The following is a 20,756-nucleotide window of genomic DNA, read 5'->3' on the forward strand; positions in this document are numbered from 1 at the left end:
AAGCTACCAATCAACCGACTATTTCCTCTTCTTGTTCCCTGCCTGTCCCTCAACTTCCGTCCTACATTCGGGACAGAACCAGTGCTCCTCCTGCGGCACAGTCTTCAATCCCAGACAAGAAATATGGAACCACTCCCTCTTGCAACTTGGATTCTCACAACCTACCATCTCCCCGTAACTAGGTTGGGAGCAGTAGCAGTAGACCTTGTCGTCCGTTTCATCCTCACCTTCATCTTCAGATGCACTTGGTGGCTCAGGCTGGTGAGCCGTCTTCTTCCTCCGCTTCCTGGCCTGTGACGTATCTGTATCCGATGCGTCTGCCGAAGACAGAACGCTGTCCTCGCTGACTTCTGTGCCGGCGCGGGCACCACGTACAGCGGGTGAGCCAGCTTTTTTGCGGCCACCTGACTGGGAGAGGCGAACGTGTTTGGTGTGTTTGTTTTTTAGTTTCGTGACAGCGGGATTGTTGACTTTCTTGGTAACAGCGACGCCAGCCTTTTTGCTTGCTGGACCTGTCACGCGAGGGATACTGCCCGCTCGGCTGCCTGTTGGTGTGCCAGCCTTGGGTGTGCCAGGGCCCATTGAGGATTGGCGGAGACCAGATGGTTGAGAGGGAAGATTAATGCCTGTTGTTGACATGTTGAGTTTACGGCGCTTGCTGTCTGCTCCTGCCGAGTGCTCGCGCTCAGTCTGCTTTTGTGCTTGGATGACTACTGAGGCTGGAGTTGCTGGGACGGAAGACCGCTGCTGTTGAGCAGACGAAGTGAGAGCTTGGTGCATGTGACGAGGTTGCGGCGGCCGTATTGTGGGTGTCGTATGGGATTGTATAGCTCGGTTTGCACCCACTGCATTGAGGTTTGCTGCTTGAAGCGCAATAGGATTTGGCATGTCAAGCGGTGTCCTTGAGTTCTCAGGCTTCCTATCGAAGACACTCGGTAGAGGTGGGTCATCGTCCATCTGGCCTGACCTCTGTAATTGTCGGATCCGCTCGTCGACTTTCTTGAGTTGCCGGTCAAGTATAACAGATGCTTTGTCGCCGTGCCCTATTTTCTTCTCCTGCAGAGCTAGGCAAAGGTCATAGTTCTTCTTGCCGACTTCGAAGAACTCTTGTTCTTTTGGGTGAGGGACCAGCGAACCATGGTTCTTGACTTGCTTCTGCAGTGCGCTTTCCTTACTGTGTATATTCTGTAAGTATTTGTGCACTTGTTGGTCAAGCGCTTGAATCTCCTCCAACATGTAGTTGATCTCTGCTGGTAAGTTTGCTGCATCGTGTATGAATTGTTCAAGCACTGTCGCGCAGTCGCTTTCTACGGCCATTGCGTGAGTTCGACGAGTGCGTACGTATGATAAATCCGGGTAGGCCTTTCGTGATCCGTATAAGGCACTCGTCGATGATGACTAGGGATGTCTAGAAGGACAAGTTGAGAATTCAAGGAGGAGCAAATCCGTGTTAGATTTTAGCGCAAGGCTTGTGGCACTTGGTGCCTGACTAAGCGAGCCTTGCACAAGCGCGTGACAAGGAAAGAGGGCCGAATCAACTTGTAGCGCCAGTCGCGGTGCTTTTAGAATTCACTCCATTACTAAAGCTAGAACTCATTTTCATCCTACACAAAAACAATCTTCCTGCCGACCTCAATTTCATATCGACGCATTAATGCTGAGTATATAGTCATCTTCGTGGTATATACAGCTAGGGTGGACTATGCGACACAACCGATAACCATGACTGCCCATGAATCTTGCCAGCATCGCTAGAGCTGACCAGGGGATCTGGCAAGCCGCCAATCATGGCGCAAGACATTGTCGAAGAATACAATGATCGTCCGACTTTCACATACTCAGCCAAGCTCGATAATGAGATTCGCAATAACGCGATCGATAAGCCAAAGGGCTATCGTGTTTCGTGGCACCACAATCCAGCTGTTGAAAAGTACCATTTCGGACAGCTTCATCCCATGAAAGTCTGGCGTCTCACCCTCACGAAAAGCTTGATCATGGGATACAACATGCATCATGGAATGGACCTTTATTCACCACCTGCGCTTACTAAGGAAGACATTGCTGCTTTCCATAAAGAAGATTATGTAGACTTCTTGTCTGTCGCAACACCAAAAAATATCGTGGAGATGTATCCCGAGCTAGCGCAGCCGACCGGATACAGCTCATCGGTATACGGAGTGGGCGATGACTGCCCTATCTTTGATGGCCTCTTCGAATACTGTTCATACTACTCAGGTGCTTCTGTGGACGCTGCTCGGAAACTCATTAGCGGGCAGTCTGACGTAGCTCTGAACTGGACAGGCGGATTGCATCACGCGAAAAAAGGTGAAGCTTCGGGTTTTTGTTATATCAACGACATAGTCCTCGCTATCCTTGAGCTTCTGTATCATCATCCTCGAGTCTTGTATATAGACATCGACGTACACCATGGTGATGGTGTTGAGCAGGCATTTTGGAGTACTGACCGGGTTTTTTGCGTGTCGTTCCATAAGTACGATAGGGAAGTCTTTTTTCCGGGAACTGGTCCCCTCGACAGCACTGGTCCTATGCATCCAGAGAACCCCGGTCGCAACCACACCATAAATGTACCCTTGAATGATGGGATCACGGATCAAGACTATGCTTTCCTGTTCGACACAGTCATTGGAGCAGTGACCAGGACGTATGATCCTTCTGTGATTGTACTTCAATGCGGTGCGGACAGCTTGGGCCACGATCGACTGGGCTGCTTCAACCTCAACATCAAAGGCCACGGCCATTGTGTACAGTTCTGCACAGACTATTGTACCAAATACAAGAAGCCACTGCTTGTCCTTGGGGGTGGGGGTTATACACCCCGAAACGTCGCAAGAGCTTGGGCACACGAGACATCGATTGCGATAGGTGCTGCGGACAAGATCGATTCCATCCTTCCAGAAGACATGCCCCATCGTGAAGCGTTTAGAAAGGAAGGCATGACGCTGTTCCCCAATCTCGGTGGCTGGAAGACACAAAATCTGAATACCAGGGCCGACATCGAAAGGATCATCCGCTCTGTCAGTGAGCAACTCCGGTACATTAGAGGCGCCCCTTCGGTCCAGATGAACTGGATACCGCGGGAGATAGACACTTGGCGAGAGGAGGCCGAGAGGGAACACCAAGCTCGGCGAATGGAGAAAGAAGAGAAAATGGAGGATAGAGATGGCGCTGGTGGCCTGATCGCGCAAAGAAGCCGCCGAAAAGAGCTTGAGCGGACCGGGCTGATGGCCGGGAATATTGGGAACATGAAGACGAGCGAATTCATGACAGGACCGACCAGCTGATGCGCGCGATGCCACCAGAACAGCACAATCCTGCTGAACAATTGAAGGACGTGCAACAGAACGCCCAACGTGTTCCGAGCGGCGAGGAATGCGCCCAAAGACAGAGGAAGTGCTCGGTTCAGCAACAAATCCTTGTACAGCCGACCGGCAAGGACAGCGACACCAGGATTGTTGATGCCTGAGGCAACCACACGCAGGTACCTAGGTATTCACTGGCGTCAACTATGCTCGACCTGCGAACTTACCGAATCGTTACAACACGACAGTTCGTGTCAACAATAAAATAGGTGGAAGTCTGTTTGTATTGCGGCAAATGGTTCAATCACTTATTGAGGTGTGTAGATGCGTGCCCGGCAAGCATTCTGTATACTCTCAACGCTCACAGCGGCCCGGAAGAAACCTATTGCACCTTCTCACTCATTACCAGAATTGACCGCCTACGATTCGTTGCATGGTTTCAGCCTTGAGCCACGTTACAGTATTGCAGCCGCCAGCACTTGTACGAACGAACAATAGTGGTCTTGGCGGCCCTGGAATGCCTGGATGTAAGTGCCAGCGTAGTCGCTGGCTGGACCTCTGTGTCGTTACAGTCTGGTTCTGTGCTTGTTCCAAGGAAGGATCAGGTGCCTCTGCTCCTAAATCAAAGCAACACGTTAGAACAAGACAAACCAAGCGAGCAAGCAACGCATGATAAAGATACATGTCGAAACAAGAGCAGGTCTCATCAAAGTCTGTGTGAAGAGTCACCTTCATTGGGTCATCTTTCGCAAGGACGTGCTTCGGCCTGGTCGGATTGGGTGCTCCTTCTGCTTGCACGACAAAGTCCCAACCAGGTCACTGGCTCGATTCGAAGCACGCGGGAAATATTGAGCTAGATTCGACATATAGAGGCAAGCATCCCGACTTCGATGCTGCCAGTCTGACCACGACAGCTGGATCCCTTCCAGCCGGGTGCCTGCTCTTTTGAACACATCGAATATCTACGGCGCATGATGCCACAAATAAACAGAGGAGGCCTCCATTACTGAATCTGATGCTCGAGCCCATCTTCGAACATTAGGTGGCTGACATGTCGAGTGAGGACGCTATACGGAGGAAGGCTAAGGATAGCGGCTGGATCAAGCAGCTAGAGGCTCTCGCCAAGTTGGTCCGAAGGAGTCGACCGCCTAGGGCTCATTTGACGACTTTGAGGATCTCCGTTGATAGAAGCTTGCAACTTGGGACACCATGATTCTTCGGAACGGCGATGCCAGGATAGTCCCTGGCAGTGGGCGAGCAGCGAGCACGGCCTTTGAACTTAGTTGATCGACGCAAAACTCCGTCGTCTGGTGCCTAGCTATTCCTGAGGGATGCGATGGTCAGCTTGGCAGCTTGTACCCTGGTAACCTTAGCTCTATGCTTAGTGGCAGACCTCGACGCAGAAAGCCTGGGCGCCGATCTAGTAGTCGCTCACGTTCTCGATCACGATTTCAATCGATATGCTCGGAATCCAGAACATACGGGAAATGCGCGCACAGCTGATCCACGAAGCAGATGGGGCTTCGAAAGCACCGGAGGCAGATATACCAATTATGTTAGCTTAGCACACACGAAACAAGTACTGATGCTCATGGCGTCATTGGTCACTCTATTGGTAGAAGTTCCTCGTTCTACGAAGTGCTCACAATCCGCAGCGACTTTCACCGGTCGTGAAAACGAGAACCGGGATACCACGTATTGGCGCATACTAGGCATTGCTAAAAATTGCTTGGCGGTGTGCCTAACACCTTCGATGCTCATATGTCCAAATAACGACCACCATGCGACTGGGACCCTCCGATATTACGGTATACCAGCCGTTCTGGCAGCCTAGGGGCAGCAGATCGCCTGGACAATATCGGTGTGCCTAATAAGTCTCGGAAGATTTAGCTTCAATACCACCCGCCGGGTGTATAATCCTCCATCTCGGATCCGACAGCAACCCGTCCTTCACTATATGAGACTGCATCTAGGGCGCGCGAGCACATGCTGCGCATTTCTACCGCCTCGAGAGACCATCTGTAGCAGGCAACGACGTTAATCTGTCTCCGCCGAATTCTCACCACAGAATGCTGCAACTGCTAGCTCTCGGAGCCATCGGCATCCTTGTCGTCCGGCAGCTCTACACTGCTGTCTACAACCTCTACTTCCACCCTCTAGCATCATTCCCCGGACCAAAATTATGGATCGCGTTCCCAGTCCTACGATATATCTCCCAATGTCGAGGCATCTTCGACCAGCAAATGGTCAAATATCACGAGCGCTACGGCGAAGTTGTTCGATTCGATGACGTGTCTCTATCGTTCACCACAGCCCAGGCCTGGAAGGACATCTACGGATATGGCCATGGACAGCACCAATGGCCGAAGCCTGAATTCCGTCCTCCGGGCTCGACCGACCACATTCTCTTCTCGAATGATGCAAACCATGCTCGATTTCGTAAGGGACTATCTCATGCATTCTCGGACCAGGCACTGCGCAAGCAGGAGCACCTAATCAAAGACTACGTCGACATGCTGGTTACTGCGTTGCATGGTGAAGCTGAAAGTGGAAAGCAGGTGGACATGACAATGTGGTATAACCTGACGACCTTCGATATCAGTGAGTGCCAGACAGTTCTTTCTGATGCCTATCTGTGGTGTGGAACTCGTGCTAACCCAGCTTCGTGCAGTCTCCGATCTTGCTTTTGGAGAGCCCTCCAATTGCCTGAAGAACAAAGAATACGGTGAATTCATCACCAGAATATTCAAATTCTTCCCAATCGTGCCTTTTGTTGCGCTGGCGAGGTTCTACCCGCTAGTCTGGAGGCTCATCAGTCTCTTCATCGGCGGGCGTGTCGCCAAAGCCAGGATGGACCTTTTTCAGATGGGTCATGACGCTGTTACGAAGCGCAAGAACGACACATCCAAGAATGGACGTGGCGATTTCATGGAATCACTGCTCAAATATAGCGATAACAAGGAGAAAATTACTGATGCTGAGCTCGCAGGTAATGCACATATCTTGTTCCTGGCTGGTTCTGAGACGACAGCCACGCTCCTTGCCGGAGTCACATTCTGGATGCTGCGTACACCCGGGACAATGAAGAAAGCAGTCGAGGAGGTCCGGTCTGCTTTCGACAAAGAGCAGGAAATTACCTTCTCGTCGGCGTCAACTAAGTTGCCATACATGCTGGCATGTCTGGAGGAAGGCCTGCGGATGTACCCGCCTGTTCCTACCGTTTTGATCCGTACGACCACGGAAGCCGCAACTGTCTCTGGGTACACAGTGCCAAAAGGGACGCAGCTCGGTGTGCATCAGATGAGCACTTATTGGTCACCAGCCAACTTCCATGAAGCTGATGTGTTCCATCCCGAGAGGTGGCTACCATCCGCAGTGGATGATGCAGATTCGCCGTTTTACAACGACAATCGGGACGCCCGCCAGCCTTTCAGTGTTGGGCCTCGAAACTGTATTGGGAAGAATCTGGCATTTTCGGAGATGCGACAGATCCTCGCAAGGGTGCTATGGAATTTTGACCTTGAAATGGTGGACAAAGACCTTGACTGGCCGAATCAGAAAGCATACACTGTGTGGCAGAAAGGGCCGCTGGTTTGCAGTATCAAGCTGCGGAAGGATCTGCTGTGAGCCTTGGGGCACTTATTGAGAAGCACAATTTGCAGAACCGCAATCAAGGACAGAGACTGTACTGGTAGTCGTCGTAAATATTCCTCTCTCGACGCTTCGGTGGCGCTTTCCAGGATGTAATGTACACTATCTAGTCATGAGAAGATTGTGATTAATGAGTGACCTCGTAGATGCCTACGTCAATACACGAGGAAGTTACGACCGATGATGTTCTGAGTCGGTGCTGGATATAAAACGACATAGGTTTTGATTGCGAGCAGTCTTCCTCCAGCTGTGTGAACGTGACAGGTCCAACCTAATATTGTTGACGCTTCTAAGACTCACTCCCCTCCCGAGTACGAGTCCTCAAGGTCGCGTCCAAACGCGTCTCGACGCGTCCCCACTTTGGCGTTCAGACTCCAACAACTTTTGCCCTTCCGGTACCACCACTGTTCTGATCGAAGAGTATGGCTTGAGCATGAATTTTAAACCCTTCAGACCACCGAGCTTTCGGAAAACAGATGCTTCACAGCAGAACAAAGCTCCATATGAGTCTAATGGACCATCTAAGCGGCGAAAACTATCACCAGACGACGATGATGATCATGTACCAACGAAATACTCTGCTAGTTCAGCCCAGCAGCCTCGCATACCTTCAAAGCACGAGAGGCTGCCATTGAAGCCAGTACCGAACCCGGCCAGCCCGACGAAGTACGAAGATGAAAGTGCAAGTGGAAAGGCATGTTTCTCTATTGTATGGCGGAAAGTTACGGCCAAGAAGAACAAAACATGGGAGGACGATGGGGTGTTGGTCTACAAGAATGGTCTCATGACTGCATACAACAGCAAAGGCCATAGACTAGGCAGTTGTGTCAGAGACAAAGTCCCTGAACTGGAAGATTCACTTTCAATGAGTGGCAAGGATGTCCAGATTGAGGCTGAGGTTACATACGATGAGTTCTGCCGCATAGTTGGTAGGGACAACAGTGCGCCTAAGGACGAAAGTGTGGTCATCTTGCACGGCCAGCCTCCTTCAACGCAGAAGACCACCACGAAGCCAGCTCATAAGATGAGTATGCAAGAGCAGATGCGTCAGCAAATACAGAAGGACAAATCCGCAAAGCAGAAAGCAGCAGCAGCAGTGTCGAAGCAGCCGTCGTTACCGTCTGGAAGAAATTCAGCATTCAGGCAGCCTCTTAAGGATACCCAGATCCTCCAACAAGTCCCTAGCGAGGTTCCTATACCTAGACACGATCCTACCACACCAAATGCACTGGTCTTCAAGCGACCGAAACGAGCACCTGCCGGAAAGCAGATCGTCGACGTTGTTCTTGATCCTTGCCTGACGAAACATCTCAGAGAGCATCAAAGAGAAGGTGTGCAATTTCTATACGAATGTGTCATGGGCTTGAGGGATTTCGGAGGTCAAGGCTGCATTTTGGCTGACGATATGGGTCTGGGTAAGACGTTACAGACTATTGCCCTGATCTGGACCCTGGTCAAGCAAAACCCTATCTACAAAGATGACCCTATAGTGAAGAAAGTGCTGATAGTGTGTCCCGTCACGCTTGTGGAAAATTGGAAGAAGGAATTCAGGAAGTGGCTCGGACGTGACAAGCTTGGTGTCATGTCGTTCGGAGATAATGGCAGTCGCTTGAGCATGTTCGATGGCAGAAACTTCAAGGTCATGGTTGTGGGCTATGAGAGACTGCAAAAGATCGCTGAAGATCTGACAAGAGGCGCCGGAATCGACCTTATCATATGTGATGAAGGCCACCGCCTGAAAACTCTGCAAAACAAAAGCGCAAAAGCCATGGAAACCTTGAACTCGGCCAGACGTGTCATCCTTTCTGGCACGCCTATACAAAACGACTTGAGCGAGTTCTTTGCGATGGTGAACTTTGTCAACGATGGTGTGTTAGGGTCTCCGAAAGCCTTCTTGAAAGACTTCGAGAAGCCAATCATGAAGAGCCGACAGCCAAACGCCACCGAAGAGGACATCGAGAAAGGGCAAGAGGCTAGTAACGAGCTTGCTGAGACCACCTCACATTTCATCCTGCGGAGGACAGCAGACATTCTTTCAAAGTATTTACCCACCAAGACCGAATACGTGCTATTCTGCAAACCTACCACAGAACAAGCTAATCTCTACCGACATGTCCTGCAGACACCTATGTTCAAGTCGGCAGTGGGCAGCAACAGCAGTGAGGGAGCGCTTCAGATGATCACCATACTGAAAAAGCTCTGCAACAGTCCAAAGCTGCTGCTCCCAAAGCAAGGTGCCGACGAGGCCACGACATCTACCTCGTTACAGACGCTGAACGAGATGATGCCTAAGAATCTATCTCGATCATACCACAATCAGCACGCAGCAAAGATCCGTCTTTTGGACGAATTACTCCATCAGATCCGAAACACAACAAATGACAAGGTTGTCCTCGTATCAAACTATACCGCCACCTTAGACCTCATGCAGCAGCTACTAAGCGCTTTAAACATGTCCTTCCGCCGTCTCGACGGCTCAGTCACAGCCACAAAACGTCAATCAATGGTCGACGAGTTCAATCGATCAAGCCAAGACGCATGTTTCGCTTTCCTGCTCAGCGCCAAAGCAGGCGGTGTAGGCATCAACCTGATCGGCGGGAACCGTCTCGTCCTCTTCGACGTAGATTGGAATCCTGCCGTGGAAGACCAAGCAATGGCACGGATCCATCGAGAGGGCCAGCAGAAGCCATGCTATATCTACCGCTTCCTGATCAAGGGTAGTCTCGAGGAAAGGATCTGGCAGCGTCAAGTCGTCAAGCGAGGTTTAGCCAACAGTATCATGGACAGCGGTAATGGCAGCGGTAGCGGTAGCGGTCCCTCCACCAAGAAATCAAGCAAAGCCAAAGCAGCATTCACCCAAGAAGAACTCCAGAACCTCTTCTGGCTTGACGAAAACGACGGCCTACGAACTCACGATTTAATCGGCTGTGGTTGTCAAGGGAAAGCACATCGCCACGTCGAATCGGAAGTGGACAACAGCAGTGACACCGACGGCACCGTCCAGAATGTCGACGACCTCACGTCTACGTCTAGTCCCAAGTCCGATGCCAACTCCGACTCAGAAGACGACAAACCCCTCCGCACCTTCACATTCACACCCACCTCCCAAATTACACCCCAAGACCTTCAAGACCAAGAAGCCAGCATCAGCGCCGGCTCCAGCCCACGCAAACCCTCCCCCAAAAAGCAACGTAAAAAGCAAGAAGAAGAACTCCAGGAGCTGATGACATACACACATGTTGATACTGCTGATGCGCCGAATCTAGATGAACGGGGTGTGGAGTTGTTGGGTGGGGCGGTGGGGGATAGTTGTTTGCTGGGGGTGTTGAGGCAGGGGAGGGATGTTATTCCTGGAGGGATTGGTTATGTGTTTTTGAAGAGGAGTGGGGTTGTGAAGGTTGGGGATGGGGAGGATGTTGCGCGCGTATCGGGGGTCAAGAGGAAGAGTATTAATGAGTTCATGGCGGTATGATGTAATGTGATGTGTGAACGATTGCATGGATGTATAGATTAAGGGTAGAGCTAGAGCTATAGCATAGAGTGTACACGATGTGATATGATGTGACGCAGCCTACGGTGCTTGACGAATATTCGCCGACATCCTGTTTTCATGCTATGATAGTTTGTTTGCGCTTCTTAGCGTTGATCTGCAACGATATGCTATGAAGAATGGCTTCGTTAAAGAATAAGAACGTCCCAAGACCCCAAGCCTTGCTATGCCATGCCATGCCATACCAGCAACGCCATACTAATGTTGCCAATCTGCCGTCAATGTTGAACTTGAATATCCTTCCTTCCTCAAAGTCGATCCTGGAACCATGCATACGCCTCGCCAGTGGTGACCACTACTCCTGCTCAGTCTCGGTCCAACCGTGGTCGATGAGATCCAATCAGTACCGCTTATACTTCTACAACATCGTTAGCAAACATTCACCTCACACACAATTCAAACGGGCAACTTACATCCTCAATCCTCCTCCTCTTCCCCTTATCAAGCGTATTCCCAGCCCCCAACAACGCAGTCCCCACCGCCTTCGACACACCGATCGCCGGTCGCAAAATGATCGTCGGACTACTCTTCAGCACGACCTTCGCCGCACCAGTCGCGGACCCCTCAGCCATGATCTCACCTGGCACGGCGACGATCGCATCCTTGGCGAGCAAAAGGTCACGTTCCAGAGACGCGTATGCGCCGCGGAGACCCTGGACGATACCGAGGGGTTGATCTGCGTAGTGGGAGATTTGGTGCGGTTGTTCTTCGTCTGAGTCCGAGGTCGAGCCCGATTGTGGTTGTTTGCTCGAAGATTGTGGTGCGACTACGCCTTCGACATTTTGGAGCACAGTCTGTGTGCCGATCGCGAGTTTGGCGCCGAGATTGACGAGCTCGGTGGTTGTTGTCTTGGCGAATGCTAGGGCTCCCTTCTGGATGCTGCGGACTATCCGGCCGTCTTTCTTGTACTCCCGGATTGGCACGGCGACGAGGTCTCGAACACCGGAGCCAACGTCGACTAGTGAGCGGACTGGTGCCAAGCCTGCGAGAACTGTAGGCAGCTGATTGTTCCTAACATCTGGTGTCCAGATATTGTTGAGCATGATTCCGAGTCGGTCGAAGCCTGATACACCGTAGAGGATTACACGGCGAAGGACCATATCTGCTCGGTCGAGGATGAAGAAATTCATGAATTCTGTCGTTCGCCCAGATTTGAGGCCACCGTAGTCGACGCGCTTGGGCTTGAAGTCGAGACGGAGTTTGATTGGGTTCACTTCGACTCGTTGGAGGAAGGGTGGGTTTGATGGTGCGCCAGAAGGAGCGACTCTATCGTCCTTGAACTCGAAGAACCTAGTTATGAAGTCAAGTGCATCTTGGTCAACGTGCAGTCGAAGTGGCAAGACTGTGATCTTGAGAACCATCTCTGATGCTGCGAGCTCAGCAACGGGCTTGACGTTGAGGAGCTCGATATGTACCTGGTCAGTGCCAACCTCACGCTCGCCAGACTCATGCATATATGTCGCGAATTTCTTCCAAGTTGATGTAGGAACGTGATCGAAGACATCGAGCTTGCGGACTCGTATGTCTACCGAGCTCTCAACTTCTCCTGTGTTGGGCGGAAACGCAAGGAAGTCAGCTGAGAGTCCCTCAAGCTCGAATGTCATCTTGTGCTGCTTGCTCCGGCTGAGTCTCAACTTCTTAGGCTTGTATCGCGGCCCAGAATGCCGCTTGCTGGGCGTAGCAGTGACGGTCGTGCTCGTAGCGTAGCTACCAGTCTCACTTGCTGCATCGCCAAGCTCCATGTTGATAGCATTCGTCAATTCTCGAGGATCGCGATTGGTCGGTATGCTGATGTAGATCGAGTTGAAGAGCACGTCGCCAATAACCGACTCATCTTCTTCGTCCGGACCAGGAGATCTATGGCTCTCTCTCCGTCGCTGTTTGGCGAATGCCTTGTCCTCCACATCGCGGACAGCTTGTGTAATCACATCTCGGGTATTCTGCCAATCATATCCATCGAACAGGTTCCAGATGATATGCACATCGCGGACTCTTACCTTCAATGGTGACTGTTGCGCATTTGTCTCACTGCCCATACCATAAGTATTCTTCGATGAATCCCATCGATGTGCCGTGCCACCAACCGAAGTCTCGTTCCTGAAATGTCCTGTTCGGAAGTCGATCAGACTATGCATCATAACGCTTCCCTCAAGAGGCTGCTCTTCGTTGGCTGTCATGTTTACAGGGGCGATGTGCACAGATCCACCCCCAACAGAAGAGTGTGAAGATTGTGACATAACAGAGCTTTCCGCCATTCTGCCATGTTCGGCGTCCTCCGCCTGGCTCAAGTATAAATCATTCATGAACGTTTCGTCCTCGTCATCAGTGCCAAGTCCTTGCGTCAGATCATCCTCGGCTGTAGCGTTGAGAATCGTTGAAGGCGTAGGAGTGCTTTCAGCCTCATCGACTTGCAGGCCGAGTTCCGGTCCCCTTTCGGACACAAATGCATTGCCGGTGAATGAAGCCAGCATGTCTTCGATCGGGACGACCTGTGTTCTGTACTTGTCAACCTTCGACGGTGCCTGAGGAGGAGACAGGCCGCCCAATATCTGCATCAGTGTCTGCGTGGAGTCTGCGCAAGTCTCCAAGAAGAACAAATTGTTGCGAAACTCGACATCGACGAACTGCTGTTTAGTCGCCTGTTCCTCCAAGATCTTGACCTCAGCAGAGGCGGCGGAAACCGAGCCAACGGGTACAAAACCTGATTTGATAAGCTCAAGTACTGTATCGTTTTGGTCAAAGTAAAGCTTAGGATCCGCGCCCGAGCCTTCATTACCGATCTTCGCAATGTCGTCTATGATCATGATCGATGCCTTCTTGATGTCCACGTTGGCGATGGTTGTGTTGCGTTTCGAGCTGTGGTTGATGGTAGCATCTGTTAGCAGGAACACACCACAAGCAGTTGAGTCGAGCGGCTTGAGTGAGATAGCTGAACTTCGTAGTGATAACGACAACTTGATCCTTCTCGACATGTCCGAAGCTTCACTAGATACTGATGAGAACGCACTGTTTCGTGGAGAAAGCGGCTTTGTGTTTTGAGCAAGGTCGTGCTGTAAAGCCTCCACAAGCTGAGTTGCTGCCATGAGCAAGGGTACACTATACTCCAAGCACGCGTTCGATAGCTTCAGCTTGACAGTAGGTTCCATCTCATCTGGTATGAAACGAACCATGATCATTGGCATACCCATAATTGTGCTTTCTTGCATATCCGGAATCAGTTCGTGAACCAGCGATTCCGCTTCACCCCTCGATACACCGATGCTTGAGACCTGGGCTGCCATAAGAGAAGGAAACGAAATCAAAGCGGCTTCAAACAAGTTGGATTTCACGACGAGCGGCCCAAATTGCTTGTTCAGCTCGATTCGTGCCGTGAACTTCTTCACAAGTGCGAATACCAAGATACCGGGACGGTCATCTTCCGGGAGGTATTTGGTCACCGACGATAGCTTCGATATCTCTTCGCTAAGCCGTGTCAATCTTTGTGTCCAAGCAAGACCACTCGCGGAGAAGTGGATGTCTTGAACAGACAAGCGTACAACTCCACCCTTCCTTCTTTGACGCAGAAGAGTGTCGACCATAATGTCATCATCCTGTTCATACTTGTCACTCGAAGGGACCAGTATTTGTAACAGTCTGTCCAGATCCTCCTCCGCTGGAGTTTCGAAATACCCGAACGAGACATCGCTCAATCTGAGGCTAAGCGCATCGGTTAGTGGCGCTCCGCGGACAATAGGACCTTTGATGGCGACGGACGATACGGACGCCCTCAACGCGGCCGGTCGATGAACAACCTTGATTGCTGATGATTTGATCTGCATTGAGCTTTGCGACCCCACCAAGTCGACGATCGCGCCAGAGATTCGCAGAGAGACCTTCAGCGCGGAGTTGCTGTCTAACGCTGACTGGACCCGTATAGACGGATCATCAAAGTGAACACTACGTCGCCGTACAGGCGCTGCATTTGTGCGGGACTTGGTCTTCTTGACGGTATCGGTAGAAACAACCGAGTTTCCTAGATCTAAAAGAGAGCTCAGTCCACCACTTCTGCTGAGGACGTCATCAAGCATGAGCAGGTCCAGTTTGATATGCAACGGCTTCACAGCAATATCCATGCGACCACCAACTTGGCGAATCACAATGTCGTCCGGCTCGAGCATCACGCTAGATGCGACGAAGGACTCTTGCAACATAGAAGGATCAAAGAACGACACTACTTTTTCAGCCTCACGATGCAGGCCGAGCCGGTGAATGGTAATTTTCTGGTCGATTCCACCGTTGTCAATTGTGGTCTGTGCTTGTACCTTCAGGAGCTGCAACTGTAGCAATGGCGACTCGTGGCCTCGGATCGAAAATGTGGATTCCGTAGGCATTCGTTGTTCGGGCGCAGCAGATAACTCAGGTACGACCTCCATCACATCCAAGACCACTGATCTGACAAAGATTTGGGCTTGCACTTTACTCGCTTGTTTGTATGCGGGTGCCGATGCCTGATCTGGTCGTTGGGTGAGTCGAGCAATGCGTGTTCCTGATTTGAGAAGGATACTGCACAACGTAGTATCAACCAGTATTTCGATATCACCTATCGTTACTTCGTAGCTTGAAGCATTATCGATTTCGACTTTGAGGTCTTTAGGTATACCATACATGCTCTGATCAGACGGAGCACGAGTATGCGAAGAAGATGACGTTAATTTGGGGCTCGACACTAGTCCTCGCCGTCGTGCAGGGCTAGCCTGACCTATAGGATGCTCGTCTCCTGGTTCCGCCGACTGAGCAGAACGTGATTGTTGGATAGGTAATTTGAAGGTTGCTTCGTTGAGGCGAACGATAGGTTTCGTGCACTCCTGCATATATCGGACCCCTGTTTGAAATGCATCAGCTGCGCGCGAAGGCTGCTGGACAGTGGGCTCAATCTCATCGACATGTTGTGTTCCTTCGACAGACCGTAAACGTGTGATGGTATGCGTTGGGTCAGAAGGCCGAAGCGTGTTCGATGAGGTCGTCCTTGCTCGGGGAGTGTGTGGCGTAAGCTCTTCGTGAAACGATTCGGACGTGGTGTCAAAACCACCGGGCATCTGTATCGAGCTTGAACGAGCATCGGTCATTGCGCTCATATACATGCTCTCTGCTTCGTCGTGGCTGAAGAGTTTGGATTTAGCGAGTTCGTCCGTGGCCGAATGCCTACTAATAGAACTTTGCGAGGCTGACGGAGATGGGGAAAGACGGACTGCTCCCTGCTCCTCATCATCTCGGCTCAGCGCTGGCGACAGTTGACTAGGGTCAGGGGAGCCTATGTCAGAAGTGTAGCCGGATGGCTCGAGGCTCGGTTGGAAGAATTGTGACGTCTCAAGCATCGACTCATGCACACCCAGACCGAATTGTGCGATCTCGGAGGAGGTCGCCGAATCACCCGATGAAGATTCAGCTCGTTTCTGAACAGTGACATCCTCGTTGGCCTCGTCATACACTGAAGCGTAGAGATCTGCCCGATTTGACGCTGAAGCGTTCGATCGGCTCTTCGACAATTTTGGCGAGGTAGCCGCAGACTTTTGCGCGAAGAGATCCCCATCTGAGACGGCGAGTAGTTCGATACCTACAATTCTAATGGTTCGCCGGCCGTCGATAACCTCTAGGTCGTTGATCTTCTGCAACTCTATCTCCTCGACTTTGAGAACAAATCTAAGTGGCTCGGTCGCAGCCTGTTCAATGTCAATGGCGAGAGAAAGACCAATGGTAACATGTCTAATTGTGACTGATAGCCGATCAGCAACGCCAGCAAAGAACGAAGTCACGAAGCCAGGAAGGGAGAAACCTTCTGGCACGCCCATGCCATGTTCAGAAGCGGAACTAGCAAGTCCTGTAGAAGATTGCTGTAGATATGTTGACCTCGACTCGACAGCAGCTTCCAGTTCTCGTTTCTCGCGTTCCGGTTCTGCCTCCAGGAAAGACGCTGCGAGATCCTCCGGGGCAGGTATAATGTGTGATGATTCCACCTCATGACGACCTGCCAGACCTTGAGGGCCGCCTGGATCATGTATGGTGGTCGCGCCTATCCTAGGTCTGTTTGCAATATCTCTGTGGTTGGGTGCAGTGCTGTCTCCTCTTGCTGGTCTTCTCCTGGTGGCATCTTGTGCTCGTGTTTCGTCTAGCTCGAGTTCCACATCAACGCCATCAACTTCCACCTCGATGCCGCTCGCATGTAAGTCGGCTGGAACGGTGATACGTAGGATGCGTATCGAGGCATTTCGTGGAGAGACTGTGCTAGGCAGGTCGAGTCGTTCTATCAATTTCGATACCCTGATAGCAACATTCTTCAGCTCAATAACAGTTCTTTGTCCAATGGTGAAACCTAGGTTGTCAAGGTTAAGGGCATCGTTGTCGATGAAGTCGAGTCGGCTAAGTGCATAACGCAGCAGGCGCTTCTGGAAATAAGAGGGCAGGAAGTAAGCCATCTCTGGCTCTTGCCACGACCACTAATAGCACACTTCATGTAACAGATATGTAGGCATTGGAAATGTTGACACGTCAGACGTTGAGTCTATGAGCACCTGGGAGAGATGCCTGGTGATAGCCGCAGACCATGGCGCAGTCTGCCTTCGTACAATGTTATGGGCGATGATGTCGTCGTTTGTGCTATCTGCACTCAATCGCCCAGTCCAACCGATAGGTTTGCATTTCACTCGGACGCGTGAGCAGCGTGACTGGCCAGCGCCTTGCAATCAGATGCATTTCATGGTCCGTCGTCCCATCAATGCTCACTTATCAAGTCATGCGACGTTTGGTCATCGGGCTTCTTCATTCTTCCCGATGTGGAGCTGAGGGGCTTAAATAAGCCTAGGCTCGCTGGTGTTCCACTGCATCAGTATTACTCGAATGTGCTACAACATTTATTGTGCTTAAGGAATGTGGTAAATGCTCAACACGAATTGATATCGTGGGGAGTAAACAATGTTACACCGCTGGCAAAATGACAATAGACCAAATACCTCTGCGCAGTAAAATCAACGTGAATCGCAAAAGCTTTAATGTCCTAGTTGTGTTGAAGCCATCTAACGGAGGCACTAAAACGAGACCGGTTGAGGCTGGGATGAAAAAGGAGTTCTCTGAGTCTCAAAAGTTTCACCACCAGCTATTCATCGTCATCCTCTTCTTCGTCCTCCTCTGACTCTTCTTCGCTATCGCCATCTTCGTCGCTTTCTGCGTATTGCGGGTATTCGAGAATCACGAACTGGCACCACTTTTCGAACTCCGTCCTCCAAGCTTTCATCATCTGAGCTTTGACAGTCTTGCCCATATAACCATCGTTGATACCTTTGATCCAGTCAGCCTGTTTCTGATCTTCAATTGCGCACCATTTAACAGAGTTTTCAGCCATGGTACCCAGGCCTTCCAATCCCAAATTGTCGAAAGCCATGAAACATTGCCAGAAGTCGTGGGTTAAGCCATTCTTGCCATATCCTAATATACAAGGGTCGTCGTTGTTCAATGATACTGAGACACCTCTGGCCAAAAGGGCCGGCAATGTATGGCTGAGGATAGAGCTTGAAAGTCGCAGCACTTCGTTCGAGATCGGACAGCTTTCGATCAAGATCTTCTTCTCCTTCACCATGTCGATCAGGAGTGGATGCTTGAACATCGAGTAACCATGTCCAATTCTTCTGGTTCCCAGTAGGATTGCATCGTACAGGTTGTTGTCCGTGCTGTTACCATCGCCCAAGCACTCACCCGCATGGAAGAAAAAAGGTATGTCCACTCCAGCTTCGGCGCATTGCTTCTTGAACCAGAACAGCAACGGCGTCAAATCTGCCAAAGTCCGGCCGTTATCCTCCTGTCCAACGCAATCGAAACCGCAAATTAGCTGCGGAAACTTCTTCTTGATAGCGATACACTGCTTCATGTTGTCGGCGATCATCCGGTTATCGAAGACCCTGATAATCGTCCAGATCATTCTGGCGCCTTTGAAGTTCTTTCCGGCCTCGGTCTTCTTGAACTTCTCGATCTCCTCTCCCCAGACCTGAAAGAATTTGGTATAGCCCTGCTCGGGTGTGTTCTTGCCCGTTAAGAAGAATTGAAAGAGGAATGCCATTCTCAGGTCCACATACATGATACCGTCCTTTGCGAGATCGCCCAGCATCATCTGCATCGCTCGTCGAAATATCGGCTCATAGAAAAGAAGCTGCTCTATAACTGGGAAAGTCGACTGAAATCTCCGCCATATCGCATCCAATCCATGATGGTGCTGCAACGACTCTTCGGGCTCGATTCTGCACTTCGAGGCCAACCACTTCTTAAATGTTGTATCGTCGTCAGGAAACGTCCTTTGAGCTTCCCTAATGGGGATTGGTGTGTTGGCCACATAGGTAGACTTCCATATACTCATGCCTTTGTTGTTGACCTTGGCCATATCGGCTTCGCTGAAGTATCGGATCTGAAATGATGGCGGAACTGTCCTTCCAGGCATGGCAGACCTCTTCTGAACGGTCAATGGACCAGGTGCAATAATATGGATACCCTTTTCCTGCAGATTCTGATCGATCAACCACTCGATGTTGAACATAGCGTCCATATGGGCATGTAAAAGACAGCCTTTGGGCATGCGCTCCAATATACGCCACAACTCTGTTGATTCAGCTCGGTCTCTTGCCAGGGAGAACATCATGCCAGGATACAGGTTACCATCATTGTGCTCAGCAAGAGACTCTTCATACTTTGAAGTCCATTTCTCCTTCAATTCTTGCTTCCGGATTGCTTGCAGTATCTTCGCCGCCTTTTTGGCAATTGGTGTCATTGTTGCCTTGAAAGCCCGGTCATGGCGCTGCTTCTTCTCCTGTTCAATCAGTGCATTGCGACCGCTCATGTACTTCTGAATAAAAGGGTCGTCCACCTGGGGGACACCTTCGTCCAACTCCCATTCTTGCAGAGACGTCAGCGACTCCTCATCCGAAGCGTCGGCCATTGTGTCAAAGATGCAGACTGTTCGATGTATTAGACTTGGTGATTCTCTCAGGTTTATATCATTCGAGGGGCCTCCGGACGGGTATGACAGGCGGATAACCAGTGCCTAGAATATCACAGTGCGGACTTCGCCGGAGCAAGTAGTTTTGTCTCAAGCCTCGAGACATTCAAGTTACTTTCAACTCATTGATTGCTTTTCATCACTTCTCATCGCTATCAAACCGACGGGATTCTGTACTGACCCCCTTAGCTGTGCTGTGAACTGGGTTGGCGGCTGCTACAGGTACAGTAGCATGATGACCACTCGACACAGCTACCATGCTCTTAAACGAATGCCAATACGTCCACACGACGATACGACATAGAGGACATTGTCTGCTGACATGTCTTCACGTTTTTCAGCTGTTTGCCTCAGACTCTCTCAGCCCAATGCCTAGCTACAAGGCTTGTCGATCGATCGCTGCGGCGTAAAGTAGAAAGGTTTCACTACGATGGAATTTTGGTTGGACTACCAAGAGCTTTGCTGCTAAACAAACATATCGCAATTGCTTCAGTCAGGCGTGAGTCTGTTAGATTCCACGCAAGGTTGCCAGAGATACAAGATTGACTGCACGGGCGTTCTGTCTTCTGCTTTCCTGCTCCTCACCAACGTTTGCGATGCCATCATCACCTTCACTTCCTTTTGGCTTTCCGAGCGATCTGTTGAACCAAAAAATCAGCTCCCATCGCCGCATGAAGTCGACAGGTCTGCTATTCCCGCTGGGTCTACTCCGCTATCACCGACAAGTAAAGTCGAAACAGACCATGAGGCTGTGAAAGGTGCGAACCAAAGCTGTGGCTCGAAAAATGGCACCACCGAATGCTTAGACAGCACTGTCAGCGAGGTATGCTACGTGCGCTGCTGATGTCCTCCTCATACTAGCTCTTGTGTATGATCATAATCGGGTTCGGAACTGATCCGATACATCGATATGCTGCACTGCACCTTCCCTACGTGTCTTCTGCGCCTCCCAATGCACGCACTCCTACCTTCTCTCGACGAATATTTGACGTTGAAGGCAGTCAGCAAGTCTCAGGGAAGCAGCGAGACACAATAACCATTTCCCATATACGTGGATATTTTGGATGAACAGCAACCATGCACCACATATCTTGAGCACGACATAATTCACAATTGGCTATCTACTCCCTACGATTACTTTACCAAAGTATCTTTATCTTGAAATATAGTTCTAACGTTATTTTGTCAGAATCATCCTCCACAGCACAAATCTCGTCAA

The 20,756-nt window shown here is 50.7% G+C and overlaps 5 protein-coding genes across 5 annotated transcripts; 3 read left to right on the forward strand and 2 right to left on the reverse strand.

The window, feature by feature from the left end:
- Positions 1–1,787: 1,787 nt before the first annotated feature.
- Positions 1,788–3,302, forward strand: HOS2 (histone deacetylase; the record flags this gene model as incomplete). Its single annotated transcript, XM_064877610.1, has 1 exon — positions 1,788–3,302. The coding sequence occupies one exon, from the start codon at positions 1,788–1,790 to the stop codon at positions 3,300–3,302; it is 1,515 nt and encodes a 504-aa protein (XP_064726335.1).
- Positions 3,303–5,389: 2,087 nt separating this feature from the next.
- Positions 5,390–6,947, forward strand: PMZ80_009216 (uncharacterized protein; the record flags this gene model as incomplete). The annotated part of the gene is made up of 2 exons (XM_064877611.1): positions 5,390–5,921; positions 5,992–6,947. 2 exons carry the CDS (start codon positions 5,390–5,392, stop codon positions 6,945–6,947), a joined length of 1,488 nt encoding a protein of 495 aa, XP_064726336.1.
- Positions 6,948–7,404: 457 nt separating this feature from the next.
- On the forward strand, positions 7,405–10,443 carry RDH54 (helicase; the record flags this gene model as incomplete). The annotated part of the gene is made up of 1 exon (XM_064877612.1): positions 7,405–10,443. One exon carries the CDS (start codon positions 7,405–7,407, stop codon positions 10,441–10,443), a length of 3,039 nt encoding a protein of 1,012 aa, XP_064726337.1.
- Positions 10,444–10,861: 418 nt separating this feature from the next.
- On the reverse strand, positions 10,862–16,973 carry ATG2 (autophagy- protein 2; the record flags this gene model as incomplete). The annotated part of the gene is made up of 2 exons (XM_064877613.1): positions 10,862–10,879; positions 10,935–16,973. 2 exons carry the CDS (start codon positions 16,971–16,973, stop codon positions 10,862–10,864), a joined length of 6,057 nt encoding a protein of 2,018 aa, XP_064726338.1.
- Positions 16,974–17,650: 677 nt separating this feature from the next.
- Positions 17,651–19,477, reverse strand: PMZ80_009219 (uncharacterized protein; the record flags this gene model as incomplete). Its single annotated transcript, XM_064877614.1, has 1 exon — positions 17,651–19,477. One exon carries the CDS (start codon positions 19,475–19,477, stop codon positions 17,651–17,653), a length of 1,827 nt encoding a protein of 608 aa, XP_064726339.1.
- Positions 19,478–20,756: the final 1,279 nt, after the last annotated feature.

Source organism: Knufia obscura, assembly GCF_036327395.1.
Source record: "Knufia obscura strain CCFEE 5817 isolate CBS 148926 chromosome Unknown scaffold_13, whole genome shotgun sequence".
In the NCBI taxonomy this organism is placed as follows: domain Eukaryota; kingdom Fungi; phylum Ascomycota; class Eurotiomycetes; order Chaetothyriales; family Trichomeriaceae; genus Knufia; species Knufia obscura.